The following is a 24,657-nucleotide window of genomic DNA, read 5'->3' on the forward strand; positions in this document are numbered from 1 at the left end:
TGCATGGGAAGGTGCCGTGGGAGGGGGTTGAGGAGTAGGGGGTGATGGAGGAGCGGACCAGGGTGTCCCGGAGGGAACGATCCCTACGGAATGCCGTCAGGGGGTGTGAAGGGAAGATGTGTTTGGTGGTGGCATCATGCTGGAGTTGGCGGAAATGGCGGAGGATGATCCTTTGAATGCGAAGGTTGGTGGGGTGATAAGTGAGGACAAGGGGGACCCTATCATGTTTCTGGGAGGGAGGAGAAGGCGTGAGGGCGGATGCGCGGGAGATGGGCCGGACACGGTTGAGGGCCCTGTCAACGACCGTGGGTGGAAAACCTCAGTTAAGGAAGAAGGAGGACATGTCAGAGGAACTGTTTTTGAAGATAGCGTCATCAGAACAGATGCGACGTAGTCGAAGGAACTGAGAGAATGGGATGGAGTCCTTACAGGAAGCGGGGTGTGAGGCGCTGTAGTCGAGGTAGCTGTGGGAGTCGGTAGGCTTGTAATGGATATTGGTGGACAGTCTATCATCAGAAATTGAGACAGAGAGGTCAAGGAAGGGAAGGGAAGTGTCAGAGAAGGACCATGTGAAAATGATGGAGGGGTGGAGATTGGAAGCAAAATTAATAAGTTTTTCCAGGTCCCGACGAGAGCATGAAGCAGCACCGAAGTAATCATCGATGAACCGGAGAAAGAGTTGTGGGAGGGGGCCGGAGTAGGACTGGAACAAGGAATGTTCCACATACCCCATAAAGAGACAGGCATAGCTGGGGCCCATGCGGGTACCCATAGCCACACCTTTTATTTGGAGGAAGTGAGAGGAGTTAAAGGAGAAATTGTTCAGTGTGAGAACAAGTTCAGCCAGACGGAGGAGAGTAGTGGTGGATGGGGATTGTTGGGGCCTCTGTTCAAGGAAGAAGCTAAGGGCCCTCAGACCATCCCGGTGGGGGATGGAGGTGTAGAGGGATTGGACGTCCATGGTGAAGAGGAAGCGGTTGGGGCCAGGGAACTGGAAATTGTTGGTGTGACGTAAGGTGTCAGAGGAATCACGGATGTAGGTGGGAAGGGACTGGACAAGGGGAGAGAGAAGGGAGTCAAGATAGCGAGAAATGAGTTCCGTGGGGCAGGAACAGGCTGACACGATCGGTCAAAATTCCTTTCTATTTTTTATCCACTTATTTTTATTTTGATTCGTTTTTATGTTGATTCATTTGTTCATTGTTTTATCCCCCTTTTTATCCCCCCTTTTTATCCCATTTCCATCCTTTACCCCCGCCACTGTCCCCTCTCCCCACCGGACCCCTACAAGGGCCACTTGATACTGGTTCATGTTGTTCTTTTCAGAGAGTTTACTCTTGTTCTGCTATTATCACATTCTGCTTTCGTACCTTAATGCCACAATCAGCAGCTTATTCAGTCACTGCCATTAACACTCCCTTCGTCCTTCAGTTCCTGACATCTTCGCCAATCTCTCCTCTGCCCCCACCTATCTCTGGCCTTCTATCCAGCTTCACCCCCACTCCTTAAACAGTATAAACCTCATCACATCTCCACTTCCCTTCAGCTCTGAAGAAGAGTCACACGGACTCGAAACGTTGACTCTGTTTCTCTCTCTCCACAGACGCTCTCAGACCTGCTGAGTTTTATTCCAATTGGCACCGAGGGTAAATAGCAGCTCACCTCACGGCTGAGAGTATTTTGATTTGCTTTAAGGGAAGAAAGATGCAAAGCCTACTCATCAGCAGTGCCTCTCTTTGACAGAACTGACCCGTGCGACTCACCCATTGAGTCAGGACATTGAGTGGTTAAGGTTCTACGTTGCAGTTAGTGAAATAATGGCGGGAGGAGGAACAGAAGAGGCATCTGTGGGAGCAAAGCCTATAACCTAACCTGTAGTTTGATAGCTCCAAGCATTTAGGCCGAATACCAGGCCCTTTGCCAAGCTCGTCGACCTCGTGAAGGGGTATTATTTTCAGCCTAAACGCCCAGCGGCCGTAATTCTGGAGCAAGTTCCCCGGTGGGTCGATCACAAAGTTAAAACAGTTACCAGAACATTGTGACTTTGGTGGAACATTGGACATCGTTTCGTGAGGTCGTTTAGTTTGTGACATAAACAACGACGCCATTCGGCGCTGTTCGCTTGCTAGGAGTTGGGATAGGCCTGAAACGTGCCATGGAGACATGGTGGAGAGTGCTGACGGGGGACTTGTGGGCTCTGCAGAGTGTGCAAGGTGGTGTCACTAGGCCGGGGGGGTGGGGGGGTGGTGGCGAAAAGATCAGCAAGGCTACCGCAAAGCGGGACAGGGTCCCCACCGCTGGGAAAACAAAACATAATACTGGAAACAGCCCACCCAGTAACCCAGGAGTAACCCATTGTGGGGGGGGAATCATGCACCCAAAATCTGCAGATTTAAAGAGGCCAGAATACCACGAGCACCGCAAATAAAGGGCATGTTGTTAAACAGTGCAGGACTAGATCAAGGCAGCCATTCAGACATCAGGTCAGGTTAAATGAAGTGCACAGTGTAGATGAGTCAGGAGTTACTGAGGCTGACGTTTATTCCCCACACAATCTGAAGACCAAGGAAAGCTGAACCAATCACTGTTACCCTTCCGGTAAATGGAAAACCTGTGGTGATGGAGGAGAGCACAGAAGCATTGAGCACAGCGGAGGGAGAAGAAGTCTTTCAACACCTCTGAGAAGGTAGCCAGCCATTGAGTTCAGGGAAAACCCGCTGCTCAGTCAAAAACAAATACAGGAAGAGCAATACAGGTGGAAGGCATCACCTCTGTACCTGTCTCCTACAGGCAACAGGCAGCCCGGCTGCCGATCATTGTTGTAACAGGCGAAGGACCTAACCTCCTGGGCTGTGATTGGTTGAAAGAGATTAAACTAAACTGGTCAGAAATCGTTCAGGTCAGGGGCTGGAGGAAGTCCAGTGTTGCTGAGAAACTGTGACAGGGCATTCCCGAGATGAGTTGGGGGAATTCCAGGGCCTACAAGCTAAAATAGACATGGACCCTGAAGCAACACCCTGGTTTTTTTAAGGCAAGACCTGTGCCTCACACTCTAAGAGGAAAGGTAGATGCGGAATTATGTCGTATAGAGAAGTTAGGAATAATCCAGCCAGTCCAGTTTTCAGGGTGGGCAGCACCCATAGCCTCTAGGCTAAAACCGGACCAAACCATTCGCATCTGCGGAGACGATAAATTAATGGTGAAGAGGGTTGTGAAATCAGACAAATGCCCAATCCCAAGGATTCAAGACCTGTACGCTAACCTCACTAAACTGGACATGACTCTCGCGTAACAACAGCTCGAGTTGAACAACACGTCCAAGAGGCTATGTCACCAAGGACAGGCAGAAAGCCTGTACCCAGTACACACGCCTACCCTTCGGGGGTGTCCAGTGCCTGTTCAATTTTCCAAAGAGCCATGGAAAGCTCACAGCAAAGGAACCCCCTTCACCCCGGGTTATAGGGCACCTGGACGATCACAAGATCCACAGAAGCAGAGCGTGTGGCAAACCTGCAAGTGGTTCTGAAGAGATTTTTAGAGGCTGGCGTTCGCTTAAAAAGAGAGGAGTGCGCTTTCCCAGCAAAGGAAGTTGCTTATCTGGAGCATCGAGTGGATGCCCAAGGGTTGCACCCATTAGAGGAGGAAGTCAGGGCAACCAAGGATGCACCCTCTCCTACCATGGAGCTCAATTCCTTAATGGGCATGGTAACCTCTCACGGTCAGTTTTTGCCTAGCCCACATACAGCGTTAGCCCCTTTACACTTCCTGTTGAGGAAGACCCACAGATGGTCCGGGAAAGCGCAGCAAGAGGAAGCCTTCGCTAGAGTGAAGAAGCTTTTACACTCCCCGTGTCTGCCACTGCGCTATGACCCCATCGACGGAACTGACACCCGCTTGTGGTGCATCTCCCTACGGAGGTGGGAACAGTGTTGTCACACGAGATGGAGGATGGGTCTGAAAGCTCGACAGGCTAAGTACCCAGACCCTTTCTGTCGGCCGAGGAAGGTTACTCACAAATTGAAAAAAGAGGCTTATCTATCGTATTTGGAGTAAAGAAGTTCCATCAATACAGTCGACACTTCGCCATCGGGTCAGATCACAAGCCACTGGTAGGGTTGCTTAGTGAAGATAAGGCAATCCCACCGATAGCCTCTACTACAATTCACAGATAGGCTTTAATTTTGTCGGCAAACGAGTACAATTTTATCCACCATCGCGGGTGTGTATGAGCAACCGCAGATGCCCTCAGTCATCTCCCTTTGCCCAATAGTATGACACATGTTCCAGTACCTCAAGAGGTAATACTTGCATTGAATTTCCTGGACTCCTCACCAGCCTGCATGCGATAGATAAACAATTAGACAAATCGGGATCCAATTTTAGCACGAACAGGTATTGCAGGGGGTGGTCAAACGGCAAAGTCCCCCATTGATTTGAACCCATCCTTTGTACATCGATCTGAACTGAGTTGTCAAGATGGTATCTTGTTATGGGGAGCAAGAGTTGTTATCTCCGTGCAGGGGAGAGAACCATTAGTGGAAGAACTTCACAGGGCGCGTCCTGGTTTTTCGAAAATGAAGATGCCCACACGACGTTGGATCCGGTGACCAGATATAGACAGCGACATCGAGAAAATGGTGAAAGACTGTCTCCAGTGTCAGGAACAGCAGAAGTTGCCTGTTTCAGCTCCATTGCATCTGTGGGAGTGACCTGGTCGACCCTGGGTTAGATTTACACACAGACTGTGCAGGTCCATTTCCATGTTTCTGGTGATTATCGACGCACGTTCCAAATGGATGGACGTGTTTGAAATGAGATCACCTACTTGGTCTGCAACCATTGCAGAACTGTGCCAGAGTTTCAGTCTTCACGGTTGACCTGAGGTTATTGTGTCAGACAGTGGTACGGCTTTCACTCAGACTGAATTCCAAAGATCCATGAACCAACCGGGATTAAACACACCAGAACATCATCGTATCCATCCCTCGTCCGATGGGTTGGCAGAAAGAGCAGTTTAAAACCTTTAAAACAGGCACGAAGAAACCATCAGAGGGAATGTTAGAAACAGGAATTTCTGCTATCATACGGCCGCTGGTTGAACACCTTCAGACTTGTTAATGAGACGCTGAATTTGTGCGAGACTGAGACTAGTATTCCCTAATGTAGAGGAGGAGGGAATGGTGGAGAGAAACCAGGGGAGTGGCAAAGTGAATTATGACGCTCACAGTGAAGGTCGAGAGTTTTACTGTGGGAGAGACAGTTTGTGTACGAAATTTTGCAACTCGGCTGAGATGGGTCCCCGGTACAATTGCTCCTAAAACAGGACCCATTATCATATCAAGCGGAAGTGGAAAAGAGGATTGTTAGGAAACATCTCAGAAGTCGAGGAACTCTCCAACAACCAGTTAGTCCACCTGAAATCCAAGATGAAACTTTGACGCTCGAGGTGCCAGGTTGACAAAGAATAGACCGTACCCGATGTCTCTGCTGAAGTAAATAGTTCTGAACTGCTGGTGTCCAGGGATGTCCCAGAAGCTGCAGGTCCTGTGCCAGTCGATCCTGTGGAAGAAGCTCTATTGGAGAGTTGCGTCGCTCCATCCGATTCCGAAAACCTCCTCAAAGACGACATTTATAGTGGCAGGGACCGGATATCACATGGGCTGAGATGTTTTTGTAAATAAGGAGGTAAAACAAAATTAAAGGGGGGGAGGAATGTAGTAATTGTAAGTTAAACCATTTCTTACTGGTATGGGAACCATGTGAATATATAGATGAATCAGCCCTAAGTGCGGGGAATTTTAAGGGGCTGAGTTCTTTTGTGTGGGTCTGGGAACAAGCATTTGGCTTCACCTAGAGTCTGTAAATAAAGCCTAACAAGGAACCTGTCCTGCACTCCGAGTTTATTAAGCTCCGTCTGTCTCCGTCTGTCTCTCCTTCATTCTGTCTCTTTCTCTGTGTCCCTTTCTCTCTCCCTCTTTCTCTCTCTCTCTCTCTCTGTGTCTCTCACCCTCTCTCTTAATTGCCCTCTCTGTCTCTGTCACTCTTTCTCTCGCTCTCCCTGTGTCTGCCCCCATCACTGTCTCTGTCTCTCTCCCCTCTCTTCTGTGTGTGTGTGTCTCTCTCTCTCTCTCTCTGTGTCTCTGTCTCTCTCCCTGTCTCCACCCACCCCCATTTCTCCCCCTCTCTCTCTCTTTCTCTCTCCCCCTATCTCTCTGTCTCTGCCTCTCTCTCACTCTCTCCCTGTCTCTGTCTCTGAAACACTCTATGTTTCCCACTCGCTCTCCCGCTCTGTGCCGTGCAGTGTTCCTTCAGTCGGTGTATTGCTGTGATAGCTCATGCCTCTGATTGCAGCTACCCTCTGCCCTGATGTTTGATGCAGTCCATGTTGTGGTGAATGCGGTCCGGGAGTTAAATCGCAGCCAGGAGATTGGCCTGAGACCCCTATCGTGTACCACCTCACAGATCTGGCAGCATGGGACGAGCCTGATGAATTACCTACGCACAGTGAGTATGGGCAGTGCCCACAGACGCTCCGGACCGAGGGGGCAGGAGGGGATTGCTAGAGTTTCACACGGCTGGGAGAATAACCATATCAATGAATAGATTGGAAAGATTACCAGCACTAAACACTCATGAGGGGTGCCCCTAGTGAGCTGTGTTGCTGGTGAGCTGTGCCCCTGGTGAGCTGTGCCCCTGGTGAGCTGTGTCCCTGGTCAGCTGTGCCCCTGGTGAGCTGTGCCCCTGGTGAGCTGTGTTCCTGGTGAGCTGTGCCCCTGGTGAGCTGTGTCGCTGGTGAGCTGTGTCGCTGGTGAGCTGTGTCCCTGGTGAGCTGTGTCGCTGGTGAGCTGTGTCGCTGGTGAGCTGTGTCGCTGGTGAGCTGTGTCCCTGGTGAGCTGTGTCCCTGGTGAGCTGTGTCCCTGGTGAGCTGTGTCCCTGGTGAGCTGTGTCCCTGGTGAGCTGTGTCGCTGGTGAGCTGTGTCGCTGGTGAGCTGTGTCGCTGGTGAGCTGTGCCCCTGGTGAGCTGTGCCCCTGGTGAGCTGTGTTGCTGGTGAGCTGAGCCCCTGGTGAGCTGTGTTCCTGGTGAGCTGTGTTCCTGGTGAGCTGAGCCCCTGGTGAGCTGTGTTCCTGGTGAGCTGTGTTCCTGGTGAGCTGTGTTGCTGGTGAGCTGTGTTCCTGGTGAGCTGTGTTGCTGGTGAGCTGTGTCCCTGGTGAGCTGTGCCCCTGGTGAGATGTGCCCCTGGTGAGCTGTGTTCCCGGTGAACTGCGTTCCCGGTGAACTGTGTTCCTGGTGAGCTGTGCCCCTGGTGAGCTGTGCTCCCGGTGAGCTGTGCCCCTGGTGAGCTGTGTCGCTGGTGAGCTGTGTCGCTGGTGAGCTGTGCCCCTGGTGAGCTGTGCCCCTGGTGAGCTGTGCCCCTGGTGAGCTGTGCCCCTGGTGAGCTGTGCCCCTGGTGAGCTGTGCCCCTGGTGAGCTGTGCCCCTGGTGAGCTGTGTCCCTGGTGAGCTGTGTTCCTGGTGAGCTGTGTCCCTGGTGAGCTGTGTCCCTGGTTGTCTGTAGTGCTCTTGGTGAGCTGCGGCTCTGATCTGGATTGTGTGTGTACAGTCCGACACCCGTTGTTCATGTTAAATCTCCACTGTGAGACTGAGAATGGGCTGGTCTGTCGGCAGTGATAACTCACTAGCGACATTCGGCTGTCTGATGTTTCTCATTCTCTCCCAACATGTGCACCTCAGTTTGTTTTATATTTCCACATTTATCTTTATTCTCTTCCTGTCTCTCTCTCTCTTTGACCCTCTTCTCTTCCTGTCCCTCCCTGTCCCTCCCTGTCCTTCTTTCTCTCCCTCCCTCTCCCCCGCCCCTCTCCTTTCACTCTTTCCCTTTCCCGATATGTCTCACTCCCTCTCTCCATCTCTGGCTCTCTTCCTCCCTGCTCCTTCTCCCTGTCCCTCTCACCGCCTCTCTCCCTCTCTCTCTCTCCTTCACACTCTCTCTATTTGTCTCCCCCAATCTCCCACCCTCTCTCTCTCTCTCTCACTCTCTTTTTCTCTGTCTCTCTCCCCCATCCTTCCCTCCTTGTCCCTTTCTCTGTCTCTCTCTATCCCTCACTCTCTCTCGCCCTCTCTCTGTCGCTATCTCTATCTCTCCGTCCTTCCTTCCCTCCTTCCCTCTCTCTCTCTTTCTTTCACTCTTTCTCTCTCCATGTCTCTCTCTCTCTCTCTCCCCCTCCACACACCTTCTCTCTCTTTCACTTTCTCTCTCTGTCACTCACTCACTCTCTCTTTTTGTCTGTCTCTCACTCTCTCCCTCCCCACGGCCCCTTTCTCCCTCTCTCTCGTTCCCTCCCCCTCTCTCCCTCTCACCCTCCATCTCAATCTCTCTCCCTCACATCCCCTTCCTCTCTCTCCCTCTCCTTCTCACCCTCCATCTCTCTCTCTCTCCCCCCCATCTCTCCCTCCCTCACGTCCCCCTCCTCTCTTTCTCTCTGTGCCGCTGATGCCAGGTGGAGTATGAAGGACTGACTGGCCGTGTGGAATTTAACAGTAAGGGCCAGAGGATGAATTACACGCTGCGGATTCTCGAGCAGGGGAAGGTTGGTCTCAAACAGGTAGGAGCCTGGGCGGGGAGAGGGGGGATTGGGGGTAGAGGGGGGATTGGGGGGAGAGGGGGGTTTGGGGGGGAGAGGGCGGTTTGGGGGGGGAGAGGGCGGTTTGGGGGGGAGTGGATTTGGGGGAATGGGGTTTGGGGGGGAGAGGGTATTCTGGGGTGAGAGGGGGATTGGGTGGGTAATCAGGGGAGCCAGGGGGGAGAGTGAGATAATGGGAGCTGCTTCCAGCGATCAGGTCTCTGGTTTCGTTTCTGGTGGTAGAAACAACGGATTTCAGCCTTATCTCTGCCCCAACCCACGATCCCCTCCCCTGAAGGTGTTGGCTCTCTCTCTGTTGTCTAGACAGTCTGTGTGCTCCTGGCCTGGGAAATGGACTCTCCCACAGGGCCTGATTTTGGGATTAACGTTGAGTGTGGTGAGATTGACCGGCTGTGTGTCTCTCCGCAGATTGGGAGTTGGCACTCTATTCGAGGCCTCATCATGGATGCCACTTTCCTTGACATCAACGTCTCCGAGACACTCATCAACAAAACTCTCATCGTCACCACCATCTTGGTGAGTTCACCTCCCCCTATGCCACCAATCCTTGGCTGTCCCAATCTGCTACTCCATTTCTGCCCCTCTTATTGCTGCTTTTACCATTGCTGCTCATGCCCCCATCCCTCTACTCTCCATTAAACTGCCCCTACCTTTTCCCTACCTCCCCCCTACCTTATCCCCCATTTTGTTGCCCTATCCTTCACCCTCTGCCGCTACCCATCCACTGTTCCAGTCCTGGTCCTGTTCCCTCCCCCCTCACATTCCTCAACTCCCCACCGGTCCCGAGCATTCTTGAGGGAACGTTTCTACCTGTTTGGGTGTAAGTCTGTGGAGTGAGTGATCATGTGACCATCTGATTGAGTGTCTATGTATGAGATATGTATAAGTGTGTGAGTTTGAAATTGTGTGTGCACGAGTGTCAGTGAGTATGTAAATGTCAGTCTGAGAGGGCTGCGTAACTGTAAGAGCGTGATTGTGTAAATCTTGTGGAAGTGTGAGTCTGTAAGTGTGAGAGTGTGTAAGTGTGTGTATGTGTGAAAGTGTGTGATGAGTGTAAGAGTGTGTGTGTCTGAGTGTGTCAGAGTGAGTGGTGTGTCAGTGTGTGTGTGTGTATTTTAGAGTTTGAGAGTGAGTGTATGATTGAATGTGTGTTTGTGTCTGCAATTGAGAGTGTTAGTGTGAGTGTGCGAGTGGAGGTGTGAATTAGCGAGTGTGGGATTGGAGGTGTGAATCGGAGTGTGAAACAGAGAGTGTGAGAGTGGGGGAGGTGTGAATCGGTGAGTGTGAGAGTGGGGGAGGTGTGAATGAGTGTGAGAGTGGGGGAGGTGTGAATGAGTGTGAGAGTGGGGGAGGTGTGAATGAGTGTGAGAGTGGGGGAGGTGTGAATGAGTGTGAGAGTGGGGGAGGTGTGAATGAGTGTGAGAGTGGGGGAGGTGTGAATGAGTGTGAGAGTGGGGGAGGTGTGAATGAGTGTGAGAGTGGGGGAGGTGTGAATCGGTGAATGTGAGAGTGGGGGAGGTGTGAATCGGTGAGTGTGAGAGTGGGGAGGTGTGAATCGGAGTGTGAGAGTGGGGAGGTGTGAATCGGTGAGTGTGAGAGTGGGGAGGTGTGAATCGGTGAGTGTGAGAGTGGGGAGGTGTGAATCGGTGAGTGTGAGTGGGGGAGGTGTGAATCGGTGAGTGTGAGAGTGGGGGAGGTGTGAATCGGTGAGTGTGAGAGTGGGGGAGGTGTGAATCGGTGAGTGTGAGAATGGGGGAGGTGTGAATCGGTGAGTGTGAGAGTGGGGGAGGTGTGAATCGGTGAGTGTGAGAGTGGGGGAGGTGTGAATCGGTGAGTGTGAGAGTGGGGGAGGTGTGAATCGGTGAGTGTGAGAGTGGGGAGGTGTGAATCGGTGAGTGTGAGAGTGGGGGAGGTGTGAATCGGTGAGTGTGAGAGTGGGGGAGGTGTGAATCGGTGAGTGTGAGAATGGGGGAGGTGTGAATCGGTGAGTGTGAGAGTGGGGGAGGTGTGAATCGGTGAGTGTGAGAGTGGGGGAGGTGTGAATCGGTGAGTGTGAGAGTGGGGGAGGTGTGAATCGGTGAGTGTGAGTGGGGAGGTGTGAATCGGTGAGTGTGAGAGTGGGGGAGGTGTGAATCGGTGAGTGTGAGAGTGGGGGAGGTGTGAATCGGTGAGTGTGAAAGTGGGGAGGTGTGAATCGGTGAGTGTGAGAGTGGGGGAGGTGTGAATGAGTGTGAGTGTGGGGAGGTGTGAATGAGTGTGAGATTGGGGAGGTGTGAATGAGTGTGAGTGTGAGGAGGTGTGAATGAGTGTGAGAATGGAGGTGTGAATCACTAAGTGTGCACAGTCACAATCTGTCTTGCTGTCACTGCAGGAAAACCCGTACGTGATGAGAAAGCACAATTTCCAGGAGTTGACAGAGAACGATCGGTACGAGGGTTTCTGCGTGGACATGCTGAAGGAGCTGGGAGACATCCTCAAATTCAACTTCAAGATCAAACTGGTGGAAGACGGACTGTACGGAGCTCCGGAGTCAAACGGTTCATGGACGGGCATGGTGGGGGAACTCATCCAGAGGGTAGGAAACATGGCATCAACTTACAGTCAATTACGCAGGGCAAGACTGGCACTGCCCAAGGGGGGGAAACAGGTCACAGCGGAAAGCAGAGGTATTGCAGGGCACATGGAGGCCATTCAGCCCCTCGAGCTTGTTACACGGGAACAGGAGGAGGCCATTCAGCCCCTCGGTCCTGGTCCGCCATTTAATTAGATCCCAGCAGATCAGCATCTGAGCTCCATTCACCCCACTTGGGTTCTGTCACCCTCAGCAACCTGAGTTAACAAGTCTGAACCAATCCGAGCTTTGACGTTTTCAAAATGGGCAGCGTTTTGCTGAGAGAGGATTCCAGATCCTCGCCTCTTTGGATGAGGAAGGGATGCCGGGCCTCACCCCTCAACAGCCTGGCTCGAGTCCTCAGGTTCTCCTCCCTTGTTCTGGGCTCCAACCCCTCCCGATCCTCTCACCAAACAGGGAAAATCCTTCAGCTCCATCAACCCTGCGCAAAACATTTAGTCCTGTTTAACCCCTCCATTAGACCACCCCATAATCGTCCAGTCTGAGGGAGGGCAAGGTAGTGTGGGAGGCTGCTTCTGGGTATTTACCCCTGAGGAGTGAGGGTGGAGGGTGGGGGTCAGGAGGAGGGACAGCAAACAACTGACAAAGAGTGAGCGGTGGGAAGCCATGAATAGTCACAGCCTGGACACTGGGATCTCACTCATTGGGGACCACCAAGGTTTCCAACGAAGGTCTCAGCATCCACAGAGCCTCACACATCCAAGACACCCAATCAGCACAGACACTGTAACCACAGACCAATCAGCACAGACACTGTAACCACAGACCCAATCAGCACAGACACTGTAACCACAGACCAATCAGCACAGACACTGTAACCACAGACCAATCAGCACAGACACTGTAACCACAGACCAATCAGCACAGACACTCTAACGATAGACCAATCAGCACAGACACTGTAACCACAGACCAATCAGCACAGACACTGTAACCACAGACCAATCAGCACAGACACTGTAACCACAGACCAATCAGCACAGACACTGTAACCACAGACCAATCAGCACAGACACTGTAACCACAGACCAATCAGCACAGACACTGTAACCACAGACCAATCAGCACAGACACTGTAACCACAGACCAATCAGCACAGACACTGTAACCACAGACCAATCAGCACAGACACTGTAACCACAGACCAATCAGCACAGACACTCTAACGACAGACCAATCAGCACAGACACTGTAACCACAGACCAATCAGCACAGACACTGTAACCACAGACCAATCAGCACAGACCCTATCACCTCCCTGGATTTTCTGGCCAGTGTATGTCAGGGTGTGAGGGTGGGCTTGTGGTGCTATTTCCGGTAACCTGGTCATTCTGGGTGACTGGAAGTTTTGTGTCTGATTTGATACCAGGGTCTGATTTCCATGTCTGAGCAGCTCCGTGACACAGTCTCCTTGGGATTGAAGGAGGGCTCCTGAAGGAGTGTAATGAAATGGATAGAGGGAGTGAAAGCAGAGACATTGGTGCAGGATTCTTCGGTTGCAGGGGCTTTGGTCATAGGGTCTCTGGCCTTGGGGTGTGTGGCGACGGGTCTATTTGGTGATGGGGATGCAGTGATGGGGTCTGTGGTGATTGACAGTTAGCAGCACCTAGAGGAGAGTGCGAGAGGAGGACCCTGGGACAGGCAGTCAGCAGCACCTAGAGGAGAGAGTGAGAGGAGGGCCCTGGGACAGGCAGTCAGCAGCACCTAGAGGAGAGTGCGAGAGGAGGACCCTGGGACAGGCAGTCAGCAGCACCTAGAGGAGAGAGTGAGAGGAGGACCCTGGGACAGGCAGTCAGCAGCACCTAGAGGACAGTGCGAGAGGAGGACCCTGGGACAGGCAGTCAGCAGCACCTAGAGGGTCTGTGGCGATGGGGGCTGTGGCGGTGGGGGCTGTGGCGATGGGGGCTGTGGCGGTGGGGGCTGTGGCGGTGGGGGCTGTGGCGGTGGGGGCTGTGGCGGTGGGGGCTGTGGCGGTGGGGGCTGTGGCGGTGGGGGCTGTGGCGGTGGGGGCTGTGGCGGTGGGGGCTGTGGCGATGGGGGCTGTGGCGATGGGGGCTGTGGCGGTGGGGGCTGTGGCGGTGGGGGCTGTGGCGGTGGGGGCTGTGGCGGTGGGGCCTGTGGCGATGGGGGGCTGTGGCGGTGGGGGCTGTGGCGGTGGGGGCTGTGGCGGTGGGGGCTGTGGCGGTGGGGGCTGTGGCGGTGGGGGCTGTGGCGGTGGGGGCTGTGGCGGTGGGGGCTGTGGGGGCTGTGGCGGTGGGGGCTGTGGCGGTGGGGGCTGTGGCGGTGGGGGCTGTGGCGGTGGGGGCTGTGGCGATGGGGGCTGTGGCGATGGGGGCTGTGGCGGTGGGGGCTGTGGCGGTGGGGGCTGTGGCGGTGGGGGCTGTGGCGGTGGGGCCTGTGGCGATGGGGGGCTGTGGCGGTGGGGGCTGTGGCGGTGGGGGCTGTGGCGGTGGGGGCTGTGGCGGTGGGGGCTGTGGCGGTGGGGGCTGTGGCGGTGGGGGCTGTGGGGGCTGTGGCGGTGGGGGCTGTGGCGGTGGGGGCTGTGGCGGTGGGGGCTGTGGGGGCTGTGGCGGTGGGGGCTGTGGGGGCTGTGGCGGTGGGGGCTGTGGCGGTGGGGGCTGTGGCGGTGGGGGCTGTGGGGGCTGTGGCGGTGGGGGCTGTGGCGATGGGGGGCTGTGGCGGTGGGGGCTGTGGCGGTGGGGGCTGTGGCGGTGGGGGCTGTGGCGGTGGGGGCTGTGGGGGCTGTGGCGGTGGGGGCTGTGGCGGTGGGGGCTGTGGCGGTGGGGGCTGTGGCGGTGGGGGCTCTGGTGATCATGGGCCTGTGATGATGGGTCTGTGATGAATTGTTTGTCAATGTCGAGACCTGTGTTGAAGACGTTCCCTCAATGTCCTGTTGTCTATTAATGATCTGACCTGCTCTACAGTGTCTGAAATACTTTCATGTTTGAAAACTGTCAGTTTAAACCATTATGAGAGAGGAAGGGTTGATGCAGATCGGGCAGTGCAGGGTACTATTACTGGGCCATTATGGTCACAGCAGAGGGTCATAGTCAGGCAGGAGAGGGATGCAGGGAGGGACCCAGGCCGATATAAAGCCCGGCAAAAACAGAGTGAAGCTGAGCGAGATTCAGCAGCACAGTGTGAGAGAGAGGGATAGAGTGTGCAAGACCTCGACTGATAATTGAAGAATGCAAGAATGAAATGGAGAATCATGGGGAAAGAGACCCGAGAGAGAGAGAGAGAGAGAGAGAGAGAGAGAAACAAAGGGAAATACAGAGAGAGAATGAGAGAGAGAAAGGTGAAATAGAGTTGAGAGAGACAGAGGGAAAGAGAAAGAGAGACAGGGAGATCAAGAGAGACAGAGTGAGGGAGAGTAAGAGATGGAGAGAAACTGAGAGAGAGAGAGAGACAGATGGAGAGAGATATATGGACAGAGGGAAAGAGAGAGAGAGAGACAGAGAGAATGGGAGAGAGACATGGAGAGAGGGTAAGAGAGAGATAGAGAGAAAGGGAGAGAGAGATACAGAGACAGAGGGAGAGAGAGAAAGTGAGAGACAGAGACAGTGAGAGACAGAGGGAGATAGAGACAAAGAGAGAGAGAGAGATAGAGCCAGTGGGAGAGAGAAAGACAGAGGGAGAGAGACGGAGAGATGGGAGGGAAGAGAGAGAGAAAGGCAAAGGGAGATGGGTAGAGGGAGACAGAGAGAGAGACAGAAAGAGAGACAGGAAGAGGAGAAAGAGGGAGAGGGTAGAGAGGGACAGAGAGAGAGAGATAGTGACAGAGGGACAGAGACAGGGAGAGTGAGAGAGAGGGAAAGGCAGAAGGAGAGAGGGGAGATAGAGACAGAGAGAGATAGGGCGAGAGTGAAAGAGATAGAGAGAGATGATGGGAGAAAGACAAAGAAAGAGAGAAAGAGTGTGATGCGGAGTCTGCGACAGACACAGGGGCAAATAGAGATAGAGCGAGAGAGACGGGTAGAGAGAAAGAGAGAGGGAAAGAGAGAGAAAGAGAGAGATAGAAAGGGATGGAGGGGGAGGGAGAGAGGGGGAGGGACACAGGGAAGGGAGGACAGGCAGAGAGAGATAAGAGAGGGAGGGAGAAAACGGAGAGAAGGGAGGAGAAGAAGAAAGAGAGAGTGATGAGAGAGGGAGGGCGAAGAAGGGAGAGGGAGGGACGGGGAGAGGGAGGGAGTGGGAGGGACAGAGAGAATGGAGGAGAGGCGGAGGGAGTGGGAGGGACAGAGAGAATGGAGGAGAGGCGGAGGGAGTGGGAGGGACAGAGAGAATGGAGGAGAGGCAGAAGGAGAGAGTGATGGGAGTGGGAGGGACGAAGGGAGTGGGAGTGGGAGGGACAGAGGGAGTGGGAGTGGGAGGGACGGAGGGAGTGGGAGTGGGAGGGACGGAGGGAGTGGGAGTGGGAGTGGGAGTGGGAGGGACGGAGGGAGTGGGAGTGGGAGGGACGGAGGGAGTGGGAGTGGGAGGGACGGAGGGAGTGGGAGTGGGAGGGACGGAGGGAGTGGGAGTGGGAGGGACGGAGGGAGTGGGAGTGGGAGGGACGGAGGGAGTGGGAGTGGGAGGGACGGAGGGAGTGGGAGTGGGAGGGACGGAGGGAGTGGGAGTGGGAGGGACGGAGGGAGTGGGAGTGGGAGGGACGGAGGGAGTGGGAGTGGGAGGGACGGAGGGAGTGGGAGTGGGAGGGACGGAGGGAGTGGGAGTGGGAGGGACGGAGGGAGTGGGAGTGGGAGGGACGGAGGGAGTGGGAGGGACGGAGGGAGTGGGAGTGGGAGGGACAGAGGGAGTGGGAGTGGGAGTGGGAGGGACAGAGGGAGTGGGAGTGGGAGTGGGAGGGACGGAGGGAGTGGGAGTGGGAGGGACGGAGGGAGTGGGAGGGACGGAGGGAGTGGGAGTGGGAGGGACGGAGGGAGTGGGAGGGACGGAGGGAGTGGGAGTGGGAGGGACGGAGGGAGTGGGAGGGACGGAGGGAGTGGGAGGGACGGAGGGAGTGGGAGGGACAGAGGGAGTGGGAGGGACAGAGGGAGTGGGAGGGACAGAGGGAGTGGGAGGGACAGAGGGAGTGGGAGGGACGGAGGGAGAGGGAGGGACAGAGGGAGGGACGGAGGGAGAGGGAGGGACGGAGGGAGAGGGAGGAGAGGCAGAAGGAGGGAGTGATAAGAGAGGGAGGGCGAGGTGAACTCTGTGTTGACGGTGTGTTTGTTATTTATAGAAAGCTGACCTTGCTGTTGCCGCCTTCACAATCACGGCAGAGAGGGAGAAGGTTATCGACTTCTCCAAACCGTTCATGACGCTGGGAATCAGCATCTTGTACCGAATGCATATGGTAAGAGTGATCAGACTTCATTATTCTCTCCAGATTCAGAAGCAGGAGAGAATGTGATCATAATGTACACTGTGATGCTCAATGGGAATTGAGACACTCTCCCTACATCTAAAAAACCATTCAAACACTCCCTACAATTCAAACACCATTTAAACACACTCCCTAAAACTGAAACACCATTCAAACACTCTCCCTACAATTCAAACACCATTTAAACACGCTCCCTACAACTGAAAAACCATTCAAACACTCTCCCTAAAACTGAAAAACCATTCAAACACTCTCCCTACAATTCAAACAGCATTTAAACACACCCCCTAAAACTGAAAAACCATTTAAACACACTCCCTAAAACTGAAACATCATTTAAACACACTCCCTAAAACTGAAACACCATTTAAACACACTCCCTAAAGCTGAACAACCATTTAAACACCCTCCCTACAATTCAAACACCATTTAAACACACTCCCTAAAACTGAAACATCATTTAAACACACTCCCTAAAACTGAAACAGCATTTAAACACACCCCCTAAAACTGAAAAACCATTTAAACACACTCCCTAAAACTGAAACATCATTTAAACACACTCCCTAAAACTGAAAAAAACATTTAAACACACTCCCCAAAACTGAAAAACCATTTAAACACACTCCCTAAAGCTGAACAACCATTTAAACACCCTCCCTACAATTCAAACACCATTTAAACACACTCCCTAAAACTGAAAAAAACATTTAAACACACTCCCTAAAACTGAAAAAACATTCAAACACTCTCCCTACAATTCAAACACCATTTAAACACCCTCCCTACAACTAAAAAACCATTCAAACACTCTCCCTACAATTCAAACACCATTTAAACACACTCCCTAAAACTGAAAAAAACATTTAAACACACTCCCTAAAACTGAAAAAACATTTAAACACACTCCCTAAAACCGAAAAACTATTTAAACACTCTCCCTACAATTCAAACACCATTTAAACACACTCCCTACAGGGGATTTAAGCATTTAAAAACATTTCCTAAAGTCAATAGCACAATTTAAACACATTGCCTACAGTCTGCAGCAGTATGTAAACACACTTGCTACAGGCTGAATCGCCTTCTCAACACACACTATACTCTGCAGCACCATTTAAACACACTCACAACAGTCAGAAGCACTATTTAAACACACTCCCTACAGTCTTCAGCACCATTTAAACACAATCCCAACAGTCATCAGCAACATTTAAATACACACGCAACAGTCATCAGCAACATTTAAACACACTCCCTACAGTCAGCAGCATCATTTAAACACACTCCCTATACTCTGCAGCACCATTTAAACACACTCCCTACAGTCATCAGCAACATTTAAACACACACCCTACAGTCAGCAGCACCAGTTAAACACACTCCCTATACTCTGCAGCATCATTTAAACACACACGCAACAGTCATCAGCAACATTTAAACACACTCCCTACAGTCGGCAGCAGCATTTCAAAGGTCCTCCTGTGATTAGCACCAACATTTAAACACACTCTCTACAGTCACCAGCACCATTTAAACACACTCACAACAGTCAGCAGCAACATTTAAACACACTCCCTACAGTCAGCAGCAACATTTAAACACACTCCCTACAGTTAGCAGCACTATGTAAACACAGTCCTTACTGTCTGCAGAAGCATTTAAAAACACTTCCTAAAGTCAATAGCACAATTTAAACACATTGCCTACAGTCTGCAGCAGTATGTAAACACACTTGCTACAGGCTGAATCGCCTTCTCAACACACACACTATACTCTGCAGCACCATTTAAACACAATCCCTACAGTCAGAAGCAACATTAAACATACTCCCTACAGTGAGCAACACCATTTAAACACACTCCCTACAGCCTGCAGCACCATTTAAGCACACTTCCTACAGTCAGCAGCACCATTTAAACACACTCCCTACAGACAGCAGCACAATTTAAGCACACTCCCTACAGTGAGCAACACCATTTAAACACACTCCCTACAGTCATCAGCAACATTTAAACACACTCCCTACAGTCGGCAGCAGCATTTCAAAGGTCCTCCTACGATTAGCACCAACATTTAAACACTCTCTACAGTCACCAGCACCATTTAAACACACTCCCTACAGTCAGTAGCACCATTTAAACACGCTCCCTATAATCAGCAGCACCATTTAAACACACTGCCTACAGACAGCAGCACCATTTGAACACACTCCCTACAGTTATCATCACCATTTAAACACACTCCCTACAGTCAGCAGCACCATTTAAACACACTCCCTACAGTCAGCATCACCATTTAAACACACTCCCTACAGTTATCATCACCATTTAAACACACTCCCTACAGTCAGCAGCACCATTTAAACACACTCCCTACAGTTATCATCACCATTTAAACACACTCCCTACAGTCAGCAGCACCAATTAAACACATTCCCTACAGTCAGCAGCACCATTTAAACACACTCCCTACAGTCAGCATCACCATTTAAACACACTCCCTACAGTCAGCAACATTTAAACACACTCCCTACAGTCAGCAGCACCATTTAAACACACTCCCTACAGTCTGAAGCACAATTTAAACACACTCCCTACAGCCTGCAGCACCATTTAAACACTCCCTACAGTCAGCATCACCATTTAAACACACTCTCTACAGTCAGCTACACCATTTAAACACACTCCCTATAATCCGCAGCACTATTTAACCACACTCCCTACTGTCTGCAACACCATTTACACACGTTCCCTACAGTCATCAGCAGCATTTAAACACACTCCCAATAGCCTGCAGTGCCATTTGAACACACTCCCTATGGACAGCAACACCATTTAAACACACTCCCAATAGCCTGCAGTGCCATTTGAACACACTCCCTATGGACAGCAACACCATTTAAACACATTTCCTACAGCCTGCAACACCATTTAAACACTCTCCCTACAGTCAGCAGCACCATTTAAACACACTCCCTACAGCCTGCAGCACCATTTAAACACACTTCCTACAGTCAGCATCACCATTTAAACACACTCCCTACAGTCATCATCACCATTTAAACACACTCCCTACAGTCATCATCACCATTTAAACACACTCCCTACAGTCAGCATCACCATTTAAACACACCGCCTACAGTCAGCATCACCATTTAAACACACTGCCTACAGTCAGCATCACCATTTAAACACAATCCCTACAGTCATCATCACCATTTAAACACACTCCCTACAGTCATCATCACCATTTAAACACACTCCCTACAGTCAGCATCACCATTTAAACACTCCCTACAGTCAGCATCACCATTTAAACACACTCTCTATAGTCAGCTACACCATTTAAACACACTCCCTATAATCTGCAGCACTATTTAACCACACTCCCTACTGTCTGCAACACCATTTACACACGTTCCCTACAGTCATCAGCAATATTTAAACACACTCCCAATAGCCTGCAGTGCCATTTGAACACACTCCCTATGGACAGCAACACCATTTAAACACACTCCCTGCAGTTTGCTGCTCCACTTAAAGACACTCCCTAGAACTGAATCACCATTTAATCACACTCCCTAGAATCTTCACCATGTTCCTGACAGCCCACACCATCATTTACATAGAACCCCTACAGTCAGCAGTACCAGTGAAACTCATTCCCTACAGTCTGCAGCTTCATTTCAACACAGTCCCTACAGTCAGCGGTACCATTTTAAAACACACCCTAGGATCAGCTGTACCATTTAAACACACCACCTACAGTCAGCAACATGTTTTAAAAACACTCCATTGAGTCAGCTGTACCATTTAAACAAACTGCCTACAATCAGCACCACTACTTAGACCCACTGCCTAGTCAGTGGCACCATTTGAACACACTGCCTACAGTCAGCAGCACCGTTTTAAATCAACCCCTACGATCAGCACCAACATTGAAAGAAACTCCCTAGAGTCAGCATCACCATTTAAACACACACATTTGCTACAGCCACCTGCACCAATTAAACAGACTCCCTACAGTCACCAGCACCATTTAAACACACTCCCTACAGCCAGCAGCACCATTTAAACACACTCCCTACAGCCACCAGCACCATTTAAACACACTCCCTACAGCCACCAGCACCATTTAAACACACTCCCTACAGCCTGCAGCACCATTTAAACACACTCCCTACAGTCACCAGCACCATTTAAACACACTCCCTAAAGCCAACAGCACCAATTAAACACACTCCCTACATTCACCAGCACCATTTAAACACACTCCCTACAGCCACCAGCACCATTTAAACACACTCCCTACAGCCACCAGCACCATTTAAACACACTCCCTACAGCCACCAGCACCATTTAAACACAATCCCTACAGTCACCTGCACCAATTAAACACACTCCCTACATTCACCAGCACCATTTAAACACACTCCCTACAGCCACCAGCACCATTTAAACACACTCCCTACAGCCACCAGCACCATTTAAACGCACTCCCTACAGTCATCAGCACCATTTAAACACAATCCCTACAGTCAACATCACCATTTAAACACTCTCCCTACAGTCATCAGCACCATTTAAACACACTCCCTACAGCCACCAGCACCATTTAAACACACTCCCTACAGTCGGCATCACCATTTAAACACACTCCCTACAGTCAGCAGCACCATTTAAACACACTCCCTACAGCCACCAGCACCATTTAAACACACTCCCGACAGCCTGCAGCACCATTTAAACACACTCCCTACAGTCAGCAGCACCATTTAAACACACTCCCTATAATCCGCAGCACTATTTAACCACACTCCCTACTGTCTGCAACACCATTTACACACGTTCCCTACAGTCATCAGCAGCATTTAAACAGACTCCCAATAGCCTGCAGTGCCACTTGAACATACTCGCTATGGACAGCAACACCATTTAAACACATTCCCTACAGCCTGCAACACCATTTAAACACACTGCCTACAGTCAGCAGCACCATTTAAACACACTCCCTACAGTCAGCATCACCATTTAAACACACTGCCTACAGTCAGCATCACCATTTAAACACACTGCCTACAGTCTGCATCACCATTTAAACACACTGCCTACAGTCATCATCACCATTTAAACACTCCCTACAGTCAGCATCACCATTTAAACACACTCTCTACAGTCAGCTACACCATTTAAACACACTCCCTATAATCCGCAGCACTATTTAACCACACTCCCTACTGTCTGCAACACCATTTACACACGTTCCCTACAGTCATCAGCAATATTTAAACACACTCCCAATAGCCTGCAGTGCCATTTGAACACACTCCCTATGGACAGCAACACCATTTAAACACACTCCCTACAGTCAGCAGCACCATTTAAACACTCTCCCTGCAGTTTGCTGCTCCTCTTAAAGACACTCCCTAGAACTGAATCACCATTTAATCACACTCCCCAGAATCTTCACCATGTTCCTGACAGCCCACACCATCATTTACACAGAACCCCTACAGTCAGCAGTACCAGTGAAACTCATTCCCCACAGTCTGCAGCTTCATTTCAACACAGTCCCTACAGTCAGCGGTACCATTTTAAAACACTCCCTAGGATCAGCTGTACCATTTAAACACACCACCTACAGTCAGCAACATGTTTTAAACACAATCCATTAAGTCAGCAGCAACATTTAAACACACTCCCTGCGATCAGCACCAACATTTAAACACACTCCCTACAGCCTGCAGCACCATTTACAAACACTCCCTACAGTCATCAGCACCATTTAAACACACTCCCTACAGCCACCAGCACCATTTAAACACACTCCCTACAGTCAGCAACATGTTTTAAAAACACTCCATTGAGTCAGCTGTACCATTTAAACACACCACCTACAGTCAGCAACATGTTTTAAAAACACTCCATTGAGTCAGCTGTACCATTTAAACAAACTGCCTACAATCAGCACCACTACTTAGACCCACTGCCTAGTCAGTGGCACCATTTGAACACACTGCCTACAGTCAGCAGCACCATTTTAAATCAACCCCTACGATCAGCGCCAACATTGAAAGAAACTCCCTAGAGTCAGCATCACCATTTAAACACACACATTTCCTACAGCCACCAGCACCAATTAAACAGACTCCCTACAGTCACCAGCACCATTTAAACACACACATTTGCTACAGCCACCAGCACCAATTAAACACACTCCCTACAGTCACCAGCACCATTTAAACACACTCCCTACAGCCACCAGCACCATTTAAACACACTCCCTACAGCCAACAGCACCATTTAAACACACTCCCTACAGCCACCAGCACCATTTAAACACACTCCCTACAGCCACCAGCACCATTTAAACACAATCCCTACAGTCACCAGCACCATTTAAACACACTCCCTACAGCCACCAGCACCATTTAAACACACTCCCTACAGCCACCAGCACCATTTAAACACACTCCCTACAGTCAGCATCACCATTTAAACACACTCCCTACAGCCACCAGCACCATTTAAACACACTCCCTATAGCCACCAGCACCATTTAAACACACTCCCTACAGTCATCAGCACCATTTAAACACAATCCCTACAGTCAGCATCACCATTTAAACACTCTCCCTACAGTCATCAGCACCATTTAAACACACTCCCTACAGCCACCAGCACCATTTAAACACACTCCCTACAGTCACCAGCACCATTTAAACACACTCCCTACAGTGAGCATTACCATTTAAACACACTCCCTACAGCCACCAGCACCATTTAAACACACTCCCTACAGCCACCAGCACCATTTAAACACACTCCCTACAGTCAGCAGCACCATTTAAACACACTCCCTACAGTCAGCAGCACCATTTAAACACACTCCCTACAGTCAGCAGCACCATTTAAATACGCTCCCTACAGTCAGCAGCACCATTTAAACACACTCCCTACAGTCAGCAGCATCATTTAAACACACTCCCTACAGTCAGCAGCATCATTTAAACACACTCCCTACAGCCTGCAGCACCATTTAAACACATTCCCTACAGTCAGTAGCACCATTTAAACACACTCCCAACAGTCAGCAGTACCATTTAAACACACACCCTACAGTCAGCAGCACCATTTAAACACACTTCCTACAGTCAGCAGCATCATTTAAACACACTCCCTACAGCCTGCAGCACCATTTAAACACACTCCCTACCGTCAGCAGAAACATTTAAACACACTCACAACAGTCAGCAACACCATTTAAACACACTCCCTACAGTCAACATCACCATTTAAACACACTCCCTACAGTCATCAGCAATATTTAAACACACTACCAATAGCCTGCAGTGCCATTTGAACACACTCCCTATGGACAGCAACACCATTTAAACACACTCCCTGCAGTTTGCTGCTCCACTTAAAGACACTTCCTTGAACTGACTCACCATTTAATCACACTCCCCAGAATCTTCACCATGTTCCTGACAGCCCACACCATCATTTACACAGAACCCCTACAGTCAGCAGTACCAATGAAACTCATTCCCTACAGTCTGCAGCTTCATTTCAACACAGTCCCTACAGTCAGCGGTACCATTTTAAAACACTCCCTAGGATCAGCTGTACCATTTAAACAAACCACCAACAGTCAGCAACAAGTTTTAAACACAATCCATTAAGTCAGCAGCAACATTTAAACACACTCCCTGCGATCAGGACCAACATTTAAACACACTCCCTACAGCCTGCAGCACCATTTACAAACACTCCCTACAGTCATCAGCACCATTTAAACAAACTCACTACAGTCAGCAGCACCATTTAAACACACTCCCTACAGTCAGCAGCAGCATTTAAAATACTCCAAAATTAAAAATCAAACAATTCACACACACACCCTAATTAAACATCACACCATTCACACACACACCCTAATTAAACATCACACCATTCACACCCACTCCCTAATTAAACATCACACCATTCACACACACTCCCTAATTAAAC

General features: G+C 50.8%; 1 protein-coding gene across 1 annotated transcript in view; it reads left to right on the plus strand.

The window, feature by feature from the left end:
- The window catches only part of LOC144671543 (glutamate receptor ionotropic, kainate 5-like), a 484,710-nt gene that overhangs the window by 281,211 nt on the left and 178,842 nt on the right, over window positions 1-24,657 (plus strand). The window contains exons 9-13 of the mRNA XM_078533496.1: window positions 6,352-6,504; window positions 8,499-8,603; window positions 9,051-9,158; window positions 11,014-11,217; window positions 16,499-16,612. Coding sequence (XP_078389622.1) covers window positions 6,352-6,504; window positions 8,499-8,603; window positions 9,051-9,158; window positions 11,014-11,217; window positions 16,499-16,612 — 684 coding nt within the window. The remainder of the gene's footprint in view (window positions 1-6,351; window positions 6,505-8,498; window positions 8,604-9,050; window positions 9,159-11,013; window positions 11,218-16,498; window positions 16,613-24,657) is intronic.

This window comes from Cetorhinus maximus, chromosome 33 (assembly GCF_964194155.1).
Source record: "Cetorhinus maximus chromosome 33, sCetMax3.hap1.1, whole genome shotgun sequence".
Lineage (NCBI taxonomy): Eukaryota > Metazoa > Chordata > Chondrichthyes > Lamniformes > Cetorhinidae > Cetorhinus > Cetorhinus maximus.